The 12,174-nt window shown below is 39.0% G+C and overlaps 1 protein-coding gene across 1 annotated transcript in view; it reads left to right on the top strand.

Moving 5' to 3' along the window:
* Nucleotides 1–361: 361 nt before the first annotated feature.
* Nucleotides 362–12,174, top strand: part of LOC123674083 (wiskott-Aldrich syndrome protein family member 2-like) — a 120,942-nt gene continuing 109,129 nt past the window's right edge. The window contains exons 1-3 of the mRNA XM_045608943.1: nt 362–555; nt 1,065–1,259; nt 2,294–2,739. Coding sequence (XP_045464899.1) covers nt 426–555; nt 1,065–1,259; nt 2,294–2,739 — 771 coding nt within the window. The 5' untranslated portion in view covers nt 362–425. The remainder of the gene's footprint in view (nt 556–1,064; nt 1,260–2,293; nt 2,740–12,174) is intronic.

The raw sequence follows: 12,174 nt of genomic DNA, 5'->3' as shown, positions 1-12,174 counted from the left end.
GTCCTAAAAAACGCAATGAATAACGATGCTAGCATGTTTTACGTAAACATTTATATTGAAATTGGATATACAGCCTGTATTCTACTCATTGGGATGGTTTAAAAAACCTAAAAGGGAATTTTGAAAGTTGGTACTAGTGAACAAATTTTATCGTCACCGTTTCCTGACTAGTCAAAAAAAAAAAAATCTGGATACCTCTGAGTTAAACACATATATAGGTAATTACTCATCTGAAAACAATTTCTCACTAATTTAATCGAAAGCGATTATACTGGTGACTCAATAATTTGATAAAGTGAAGTCCCAAAAACCAATTCCTTGGGATATTCAACACCAAAGTTGCCCAGCCTGAGTCCTCCAGTTACCTGTCACGAACATAACCGAGCGAACGTAAACACTCATAACCTTCAAAACCAGCATCTGTCATGGCTACACAAGAATCTGATATAACTTTCGAACAAGTTTTACAATATTTTCGTGATAATGGTGGATCAGTGCGAAATCGAGATGTGGTTACGAGTTTCAAGAAATATTTAACAGATCCAGCTTCAAAAGGTATCTATAATCGTGTGTTTATGACCTTTAGGTGCATTGTTTTGGTTGGTGACTACTTGTTGATATCATGATATTCAAAGGAATTAACTGGTTTTAAATGTATCCTTCTATTTGAAATTGAAACATTTCTCCCTATACGGAGATGAAGAAGTAATGCTATGTCCATTTGAATTTGAACGGGCAATTTATTTAGTGAAGTGAGGTTAAGTTATTCATAACAACATTTTTCCTTGTTTGATTTCTTTGATGATGTCATTATATTTAAAATAAACGTAGCATTAATATTTCATTCAAAAATTCACGTTTATTCCATACGAACAGTTTGTTCACTTTCTTTGCAGCATTATACTATTATTTCCATAACCGTTTCAAAATCTATGCTCGCATGATACCATTTTGATTTGTTTCTTTATATATCGTTTCCTTACTACTCGAAGTGTAACTTACAAATGATCTCAATTATAATTATGTTGTAATGAAATAATTTCTAATTGTTTTTCTTATTTCAGATGATGCTCGGGTCAAATTTAAAGAATATGTGAATAAGTTAGCAGTGTCGAAGGTTGTGAATGGAGAGAAGTTTTTGTATTTGAAGACCAGATATTTACAGTATCAATGTCCATCGTCACCTGTCCATAGTCCAACTAAGGTTAGTCAAATGCCAAGGGCTCCAGCTCCTCCGTTAGAACAGATGAATTCAATCGGTAAGCTGAAATATTTTTGTTTTGTGATTTTCTTATTGATAAATTAACAGTAGTTGTGACTATAGAAAAGTTTATGTGTTGAGTTCAATTTGGATATGGCATTTATAAAGATTTATATAGATATTAGGATAGGAACAAAGAAAGGAATTAATATAATCGAAGGAATGCTCGACAAGCATTATTTGCTTAAAAGTCCCAATCTTAATACTACTGAGTAAAATTTTATTAATGGCATGGATGAAATATTTACTTCATTTTGTATTTCTTGATTTGATAACCTTTCTTTGAATGAATACAAAAACTGTAGAATTATTCAAGAATCTCTTATTCGATTGCAACCCTTTCAGTATTGAAATTGGGTTTGATTATCTAAAATTTTTATTCTTAATTTAATATCAACGACTGGTAGCACCACTGGCCAATGTTAGATTTTTATGTACTCAATAATTTCAGAAATTTGCCTTCGAATTTTCAAGGTCGCATTCCGTAGAAGTCAAGTATGTTTGAGTTTTAATATTGGTCATAGAATTTTTCATTCATAAATAACTTTTGATTTCGTTATCGATATCTTTTATTGTTTTAAGTGAATTGAATTATTGCTCATGGAATTTCGTTGATTATGAAACGATTAAATAGAATGAACCAGGAGTATTTTCCAATAGGAAGTATTGGAAGTATATTTCTCTCATCTTTGTTAGTTATTTGTTTTACATCCTTTCGTTTTTTTTCATATAATCTCATCAAAATTTCAGTTGGAAAATTACAATTTTTGGAAAAAGCTTGTCCCACTTCTCAGTCTTCAAAAGTAATACAGGGTGTTCTACAACCACAAACTTTGACAGATTTTTTCTTCTTTTTCATATTAAAAAATCGGAATGAGTATCATCTGTCAAAGTTTGTCCTAGAGCTAGTAAAAAACCCTGTATATCCTCTCTCATTTTTCAAAACTGTAAATGTATAGTTATAGTTAATTACGTTAACTTAAAGGTGTAGATTATGATCCTAACAAGCAGTAATTTTTCCTCAAATTCCAGGTATACCAATATCCCCTCAATCTTCTCCTTCACAGCCCATCAAGGACCTCCCGACCTCTTCTCCGCGCCAACCCCCTCCCTATAGACCTCCACCCCCCGTCCTGTCTCCGTCACCCTCTTTGGACACCCTCTCCATGAACTCCTTCACACTATCCATCCAGGAGTCCGGCACCCCTCAGCCTCCTCCGAGGAGGAAGAGTAGCGACAAGTTCAGACTCGGCGACGAGGATCCAGGTACCCCCACCACTCCCACCTCCACGGTGGAGCCGAGGGGTAAGGAGTCCCTGATGGAGGAGACCATGGAGGAGAGGGGGGAGGAGGAGGAAAGCGAGGCGAACGTTAGCGTTAAGGAGAGGACGCAGAAGTTCAACAGGCTGGCATCTGTGGAGGGCGAGGAGAGGAGTCCTAGGGGCAATAAGACGCCGGACAAGCTGATGAAAAGACAGGTGAGTTTGGTACAAGATTGGTCGATGTAATTTGGTAGGACCACATACTATTAGTTCGTTTAATACGAGCTATACGCTTCTGTTAGACAGGTGAATTGGTACAGTGAAAAGTGTTCCTCATGGTTCTCTTTTGGGACCACTTTTCTTTCTATGATAGGCGTTATCATATTCAGAAGTGTTCACCTTCGCTTGCTCTACCAAATTTTTGAGCTCTACAGCTCTCTAAGGAAAAATATAGAAAGGATCTACTATTTATGAACATATCTACACATTTCTATATGTGCTCAAAATATGCACAGAACCACATAACGCACCAGCCGAATATTTTCGTAGGTATGATTTTTTGCTGTAAACGTTGTGACAGGTTGATTTTTATTTGGAGAGGGACATCTTGAGATTGCAAATTTGTTGGTGCACGATTACCCCCTCAAAAATGTTTAATGTCCTTTGAGGTTCAGTGAAACATTTGACTATCCTGTTCTATTGATTGATTTTTAATCACCATAAGTGTCATCGAAGTGATTGAATCCGGCCAAGCCTTCGCCATAACTCTAATGAATTACAGACTTTCGTCTAACCTGGGACAGAGTTTGTTTTCTTTTTTTCCTGCCATTTGACTTCTAGAACTTTCTCGGAAACTATGATCAGAAAAAAATGATAAACTATTATTGAAAATTGTTTTTTTTTAATTATTAATTTACCATAAGTGTCATCGGAGTGATTGAATCCGCCCAAGTCATTTCCATATCTTTAATTCAATACAAACTTCCTTTAGTCTGGGGCAGGATTGTTTTCTTTTTTTCCTGCTATTTGACGTCCAGAGCTTTCGCAGAAAATATGATCAGAAAAAAATAATAAACCATTATTTAAAATTTGCATTCTTTTTTGTTCATTGTCTCGAAGTTTTTCGGAAACACTCTTATGAGAATAATCGAATGGATTTTTTATACGGATCACCCGGTGTATTCAAGGGAATAAGAAGAATCATTACTATTTTTTTCTGTGTGTGCTGAATAAGTGTTTAACATTTCCTTGATTTGCAGACGATACGTATCGACGTGAAAGCACGAAAACGAACCGCGACATCATCGCAGCACCGTAGTCTCCCTCTAAAACCAATTAGGAAACTTTCTATCGGATTTTTGCCGCGCGGGGAACGAGCCCGGCTCAGCGGGACGCCCTCTGAAACGTCGTCACGACGTTGAACGCTAATAATAGTCCCGGTTCGGTCTCGGGTCGTGTCACGTGGATTTCTGCAAGTCACCTGACAGATAATAATTGATATCATAAATATGTGATTACGACAAAGATTTGTAACGCTTCGAGGGGATTTGGTCCTTACGAGGCGGATTAGGCCGCCGGTAATAGCGACACGGGCGTTCCGAACGTCTCGTATATTCCTCTGTAAGTAGCGGGGTTTAGATTGGTTTTAGAACTGCCAGTGAATTTTTTGTCGCCGTGGTCGTTTATACTGTGTTTTGTTGATTGAAGAACAGTGGCCTCTTAAATCGCCATAAGTGTCATCGGTGTGATAATATCAGTCCAAGGCAGATCAGATTTATAATCAGTGTTCATTTAGCCCTGGAGACAATTTTTCCGTGATTTCTATCCGCCTCGAAGAAAATGAAGCACCCAAGATCGGAACCCCCTCATATTGTTTTGATGACTTGTCTTCTTTTGTCAATCGCTCCTTAAGTCAATCAAAATGATGAGTGTTCTACGTAAATCAACAAAATATACCAAACCTCGTTAACTCTTGTTGGTCCTGAGTCTTTCTGTGGGCTTGGCAAAGACCAATATAAGACAGCGGACAGTAAAGAAATTAGTTGGCGCAATAACAGACCCTTGTGGCACCCCAAGGAGATATTATTTCAATTCAAAAGATCAAATATTATGAAGTAAGCAACATTATTTCCGAGTATAACCTACATAGTAAACAGCTGGTACAAAGTAGAAGATTTGATACAAACAACACTTCAAAATATGCAGAATAAAGTTGTAGGATTTCACATATGCTTACTTATGCGTTTCGTCCCTGGCACACACACCGGACTCATCAGTGTGACTTTGGTATATTTGTGTGTGCCGTGTCACAGACGCTTGGGGAATTTATTATTATCGGGAGCCGCCGGGACTCGAACCCGGCACCTTGTCGCATCTCGGTGAGTGAGTCTACACTCTTACCTCTAGGCCACCGAGTGCTGTGTTTATTGTTGCTCTATAGAGCTTTATGAGAAGCCGCCATAAAGTTATTGCCTGAGCAATATATCTCCGCTTTAGCAGCAACCAAAAAAAGAATAATGGATGATCTGGTAATAGAAACAATTCCATACAAAATGCAAGAACTTGAGATGAAAGAAAACACTAATCTTGAAGATATTGATCAGGTTATTAGGGGCAACAAAAGGCTTTGTTTATTGAATGGAAAAATTCTGAACATGCATTGACCTGATCAGAACATTTTAGATAGAGACACAAGTAATTTGCTCGAAACATTATTGTCGGAGATATTGATTTCCACTGTATGTTTCTAGTGATAAGATTTACACAAAAATTCATAGTAATTTAGCTATCTCGCTTTGAAGAGACCTAAATTGACTGAGAAGTTGATATTTGAGTCACAAGGTAACGCGCCCTCTCAGTGTAGACCTTTTCCGATGCACCCCTAGAAAAACGATGGGCCGAAAACCGACCCCTGGGGAACCCCAAAAAATTTTCTCCGGTCCCCAGTTCTGGCGTTTCTGGCGGTTCCCGTGTCGACGTAGGGGTTCCGTAAGACGTCCACGAGGCGCGTGTGTTCCACGCAAACCAATTTGTGGTCTCAGCGGGGTCGAGCAAACAGACGCGCACGAAATTAGACGTCCGAAACGATGACGGAACGAATTCCGTACAATAGGGGCCATTAGTCATTTTCGTGGCGATGCGTTATCGCGCACGGCGTGCACGTCTAGTTGGCGCTGATCTAACGCTTCGGCCCGAGAAACGGGCTCAGCTCGGAGCTTGGTCATCGTGCGCTTTTTCTATTAACATGTAAATCGAACCGCGATCGAGATCGATTAGGAAATTGAAAATTGAATTGGATTGGAGTAACTAACGGTGATTCTGGGTTCGGAGAAATGTGTTGGCTGATTGGAGAGAGGATGTGGTGGTACTGCCGGTCCCAGATTTAGACTCCTGACGATCTCTACTCTCTAGGGTCTAGAATCATATGGACGATTGCGAAGAGATTGTATCTTATAGAATTTTAGTCATATATTCTTTTCATATAGAGCAATACAAAAAATTATCAACTTCAAACAACAAAGAATGTGTAGACGTAATCTCAGTATTAGCAGAGGAAATATAAACGGGGCGTCATACATTTCAACGTATGATATAAGAACACAGATAAAGAACTCTGTCTCCTCGTATAGGTGCAGTGACTAGTTTGTGTATTTGTTTACAGAATAAGCTGACATATTTATATCGAAGGGCTTCCTCTTCATCCGATCAAAATCTTCTCTATCCTTTTTCTTCACCAACGGTTGATGATGAATCTAAAAACAAAAAAGATAAGAACCAGAAAGGAGTAATAAATGTTAGTTTCCATTATATTGATTTGAAGTTAGTGACTCATTCTAAAATAGAATCTGAAACTGAATGAATAGCTTGGAAACGACGATTAAATTCATAAATTGGACAAGTATTCACCAAGTGGTCACCACACTCACATAGTGGGCTGTCAATAGGATGCCATCAGAAGAGCATACTATAGCAACGACCATGACCAGTCGATTTAAAATACATCAAGTTTTTCTAGTAAGATTGAAACCTAGAACGTTCTCTGAAGGATCAACGATTAGACTTTTGTTGAAGGCATTACAAGAACTCCATTCCGAACGAAAAATTTCCTTGTCACTTTCATTAGATTGAAGGAGAGCATCAATCCATTAAGGTCTACGTGACTTCAATCTGGCAGATATTGTATTGGTAAGGTGCAGCAGATGAATGACCGACTAACTGAAGACCAACTTTATCTCATTCGAGTCGACATAGCTATCTTGAATTCAGGATTTTTATAATACGTTCATACTCCTATATGGTCATTACCTAGAGATGGGATAAAATTCGTTTATAACAGATATTCTGTGGACTGAAAAAGAAATGTTCAAATCTGAATCAGTTTCCTTTATTGATGCCTAATAATTTTGAAACCATTTGTATGAAGTTGTGTGTGTTGTAACCAAAATGAATGCGCAGAGATATTGTCAATCCAGCTTGGTCAGAGGTGCATTTCCATGCAGCAAATAAATCATCATCCAACTCAATGTACTTCTGCCAACCTGGAACCCATTTGTTGGAAGTGTAGAAATCCAAACGCAACATGATGTCATCACACAGAAACAAATAACAATCTCTTGGTGAAATGTCAAGAGAATAAGATGTGTGTATATGTGAATGGTAGAAAGATATGAAAAGTTTGCATTTGTTATTAGCTCAACTTTTACCCCATTTGGTAAAGATGGTTTTGTCAGTTTTATTGAACATCTTGAAGATATTTATTTCATTGAGATCTTCGATCTTATCGACCTTTGGTTTTCCAAAGCGTACATCATTGTCTTGTTGGAAGATTATCGAATCAGCTTTGTCCTGTTCTACCATTTATAGCGTTATATTCAGCTGCTGTACGTATTTCGTTTTGGACTACCAAAGATATAATGAAGTTATGTAATACTTTCGAGAATAATTTTTTTTGGTCCCATAGGAATTTCTGTTCTTCCGGATACACGATATCAATTGTGCTGACGTGAAATTCTTGAGATATCAATATCTCGTTTTCTGCTGATCCAATTGCGTTGAAATTTGGTGAAGATATTCCAATTGGGCTGCAACTGATTCCATCGGAATTTACGGACATCCTGTTATCTATAAAATGCATAGTGCGCAATCCTGAAATTCTCTAATATCAGGTCCAATTTTGATGATGTTTAGTGTGGATATTTAGGTTTTATAAGTAATTTCACTGTTGACTGATCGGCGCTCCTGCTGAAGAAGCATCAATAACCTCATGACCTCCCTTATCCCTCTTTCAGTGAGGGTAATAGGGAATTCTGTTTATATTGGTTGGATTGCCATGTGTTATTACATATATTATTCTACAGGCGGCTTAGTAAAGGCGGTCTGGAGACTTTTATAACAGGGAATGTTGACAAAATTATAAGAAAAAAATAAATATTGGGAAGTTAATCTCTCCTTATACCATTCTCAGAGGAAAATCACTGTGCCACACTCATACTCACATAGTATTATCTCTGAAACCATTTCGCAACACTAATAGCGCGATGAATTCACCTCTCTGCAGGATGATGCGATGCTATAACTATTTAGGTGATATAGATTTGTTCCATATGAGTCAAGATTCAATCAAGCAGAGACTCAAAAGAATGTATTTGTGTCAGTGAGATTTTTTTTTGTGATCATTTTCATTGCTGTTTCAATATATGTATATCATTGTTCTTTTGTTATTATTGTCTCACTATATTTTGGTTTTCCTTTTTTATTCATACTGTTTCATTATATATGTGTATCTATTTTTTTGTTTTGCAATTAAGTTAATTAAGCACGCTTTGAGTTTCCAAATAGTGGATACTGTGTTGGGTGATCATCACCTGTATGTATTCCTGCTTATATAAATAAATAAAACTCCCTATTCGAAAATTCAGGGAGGTATTCAGCGAAATCTATCCCTAGTGTAATCCCGGCCTAACCGGTTGAAGCCCCGCGGCCACGTAGGTCGCCCGCGGATCGGCAGGCTCGTCGCTCGCGCAGAGCCAAGCCGTAAATCTCGCGACTCGCGGATACACGGGATCGGGAGAGCGGCGGTACAGGGGGGGGCAGAGGCGGGGTTTATAATTAGGCGATAAATTTCGCGGGGTAACAAACGACGACAGAAATGTATGTAGACCAATAGCGAGGGCAATTTGTGACAAACAAATTCGCATGCTAAATAACCGCTCGCTCGGGTCCAGGAAACGATGCTGCGTCGACGACGACGGCCTCATGGGTCGGAGTAATTCACCAGGTTTCGATCTAGATAGCTGCGACTCTGAGAGCGGCGAGAGTCGGTGACGAAATGTGGAGTTGATTTACAGAGCCAGTTGGAGTAGTTAGATTGCTTTGGGTTTTTTCGCGATACTGGAAAAGATAAGGAGTGTCGATGAAGTTTTTCGATTCCTTCGGCTTGTATAACATAGGGGAGAACATAGCATGCAGTATTAACTTAAAATCCGACAAATGAGAATATTCTAGAAACTAGAAAACACAAATATAAAATTCCGTCAATAAGTTCCGGGCTCAATCAATAAAAACATATTTTTTCTTAAAAATTCGACTCAATTCGTTTACGTTGTCACCTTAATGAGTAATACATGTAAATGGTGTTTTTTTTAGAGCTATAGAACTTTAAATTGCAATAAAACAACGATGGATTATTCGATTGACATGAATTTTATTTATCCGCAAGATAATCTTGTGGCATTAAATTTTAAATATGATTTCTGGCATATGACCGCCACGGCTGGCTCGGATGTAGTCCAATCTGGACGTCCAATTTTCGATGACTTTTTCCAACATTTGTAGCCGTACATCGGCAATTACACGGCGAATGTTGTCTTTCAAATGGTCAAGAGTTTGTGGCTTATCCGCATAGACCAATGACTTTACATAGCCCCACAGAAAGTAGTCTAGCGGTGTTAAATCACAAGATTTTGGAGGCCAATTCACAGGTCCAAAACGTGAAATTAGGCGGTCACCAAACGTGTCTTTCAATAAATCGACTGTGGCACGAGCTGTGTGACATGTTGCGCCGTCTTGTTGGAACCACAGCTCCTGGACATCATGGTTGTTCAATTCAAGAATGAAAAAGTTAGTAATCATGGCTCTATACCGATCACCATTGACTGTAACGTTCTGGCCATCATCGTTTTTGAAGAAGTACGGACCAATGATTCCACCAGCCCATAAAGCGCACCAAACAGTTAGTACTTTTCAGTCTACCCGTAAGGAGCCCTAAATGAAAAAACAATCCGAATGATTATCGCGCGGTTCGGTCACGTAGATCGCGAAAACACCTCTTTTTTAGATCAATTTGGTGACTAGTGGCCTCTCCAATAAATTCAGAAGACAATTGTCGATAAAAACGACAACGCACATACTACATCGATGGTTCTTCGATCACATTTAAATTCAGCATACTACCTTGAAACCATCTTTGTCGTTAGAGAAGAGTCTTGCTTCCATAGTATTTCAAATTTAAGAGGAATATCTGAAAAGAATGTTTCAGCAAAAATAGTTCCAACCTAGTTGGAATTTTGCTTGTATATAAATATTACTATTTCAAGCTTCGAAATTTCGAGCTTCTTCAGAATTATAATAATTTCAAGAAGAAAATCGAAGAAATAATTACCGAAGTCAGAAGCTTTTGAACGCATCTGCATTCATGCGCTATTTGCAACTTTGCAAAAATTGAACACTATTCAATAAGGCAGCTTCTAGAGTTCTTGTACTGCGGAGATCTACAAAAACCTCAGGATAATAGAAAGAATTCTCAATATTTCTCTAGCGATTTCTATGAAATCATCAACCTAACCATAGAGTCGTTAAAAATGCATCAGCTGATCGCAAGCGGCCATCTTTTCATTCCGCGCAGCAACGTTGCCGTAGTTGATGTTCTTCTTCTTCCTTTCAGTATCCCCGTAAAGAAACCTAAATAGAAAAACGAATAATTATCCAGCGGTTCGGTCACGTAGATCGCGAAAACACCTCTTTGCGAGATCAATTCTCGATGAAAATAACGAACCGCGGCTTTTCAGCGGACAACAGCGGCTCAGAGTGGCCTCTCCAATAAATCCAAACGACAATTGTCGATAAAAACGACAACACACACACACACTCACACTTCGTTCGCGGGCGCCCGCTACATCGGTGTCGGTGGCGTGTTAGCGTTGTCGCGACTAGAACGTCCGAATAAAATATTCATTTTCCATAACGCGATAAATTATTCGCACGCGAACTCGGCCGACCGAAATTAATTCACCGCATGTAAATGACAAAACACGAAATAGAACTAATGAAGCGCGAAGTCATAGGGGGCGGGGAAAGGGAGGGTTTTTTGGGGGTGGGGGTGGTTTTTGGTTTGGATCCGACACGGTTTGGAAACGACACGTGCCGGTTGGGAAGAGGTTTTGGGGGTTGTGGACTTGGGTTTGAGGAGCGAATAGGGAATATTTTGGATTGAAAGAGTGTTTCGATACAGGAGCTGGATTTGAATCGCGAGCCATGTAAGGTGCAGTTGTGATATAGGGTGTTTTTTTTCGAGGTATATAACTTTAAGTTGGCATTACTGTTCAAGATGGCGACCGATTTAACAGCTGTCAAGTGATTTATTCTCAGTTTGGTTTGGCAATTTATCATAAATAGACTCACGCCTGAACAACGCTTGCGAATAGTGCAATTTTATTTCGAAAATAATGGTTCTGTGCGGAATACGTATCAAGCACTACGTCCATTTTATTTTGTTTAGCGATGAAGCCTACTTCTGGTTGAATAGCTACGTCAACCAACAAAACTGCCGCATTTGGAGTGAAGCTAATCCTCGAGTGTATGTCGAAACACCGTGACATCCAGAAAAACTGACTGTTTGGTGCGCTTTATGGGCTGGTGGAATCATTGGTCCGTACTTCTTCAAAAACGATGATGGCCAAAACGTTACAGTCAATGGTGATCGCTATAGAGCCATGAATACTAACTTTTTCATTACTGAATTGAACAACCATGATGTCCAGGAGCTGTGGTTCCAACAAGACGGCGCAACATGCCACACAGCTCGTGCCACAATCGATTTATTGAAAGACATGTTTGATGTCCTCCTAATTTCACGTTTTGGACCTGTGAATTGGCCTCCAAGATCTTGTGATTTAACACCGCTAGACTACTTTCTGTGGGGTTATGTAAAGTCATTGGTCTATGCGGATAAGCCACAATCGCTTGACCATTTAGAAGTCAACATTCGCCGTGTTATTGCCGATATACGCCACAAATGTTGGAAAAAGTCATCGAAAATTGGACGTCCAGATTGGACTACATCCGACCAGCCGTGGCGGTCATATGCCAGAAATCATATTTGAAATGTAATGCCACAAGATTATCTTGCGGATAAATAAAATTCATGTCAATCGAATAATCCATCGTTGTTTTATTGCAATTTAAAGTTCTATAGCTCTAAAAAAAAACACCCTCCACATCCGAACCTTTGCTCCGGTCACTTGTTATCCTGTCTAACGCCGACGGCCAAAAAAATGCAGGAGTAAACACCTAATCAACCCTTAACTTGTATCCGTTGCAATAAACCGTATCGAGGAGAGAACGCTCCCCGAACACACGAAGCCGTTGTTCGCC

This window comes from Harmonia axyridis, chromosome 2 (genome assembly GCF_914767665.1).
Source record: "Harmonia axyridis chromosome 2, icHarAxyr1.1, whole genome shotgun sequence".
Classification (NCBI taxonomy): domain Eukaryota; kingdom Metazoa; phylum Arthropoda; class Insecta; order Coleoptera; family Coccinellidae; genus Harmonia; species Harmonia axyridis.
This window is presented reverse-complemented; position numbering and strand designations above follow the sequence as displayed.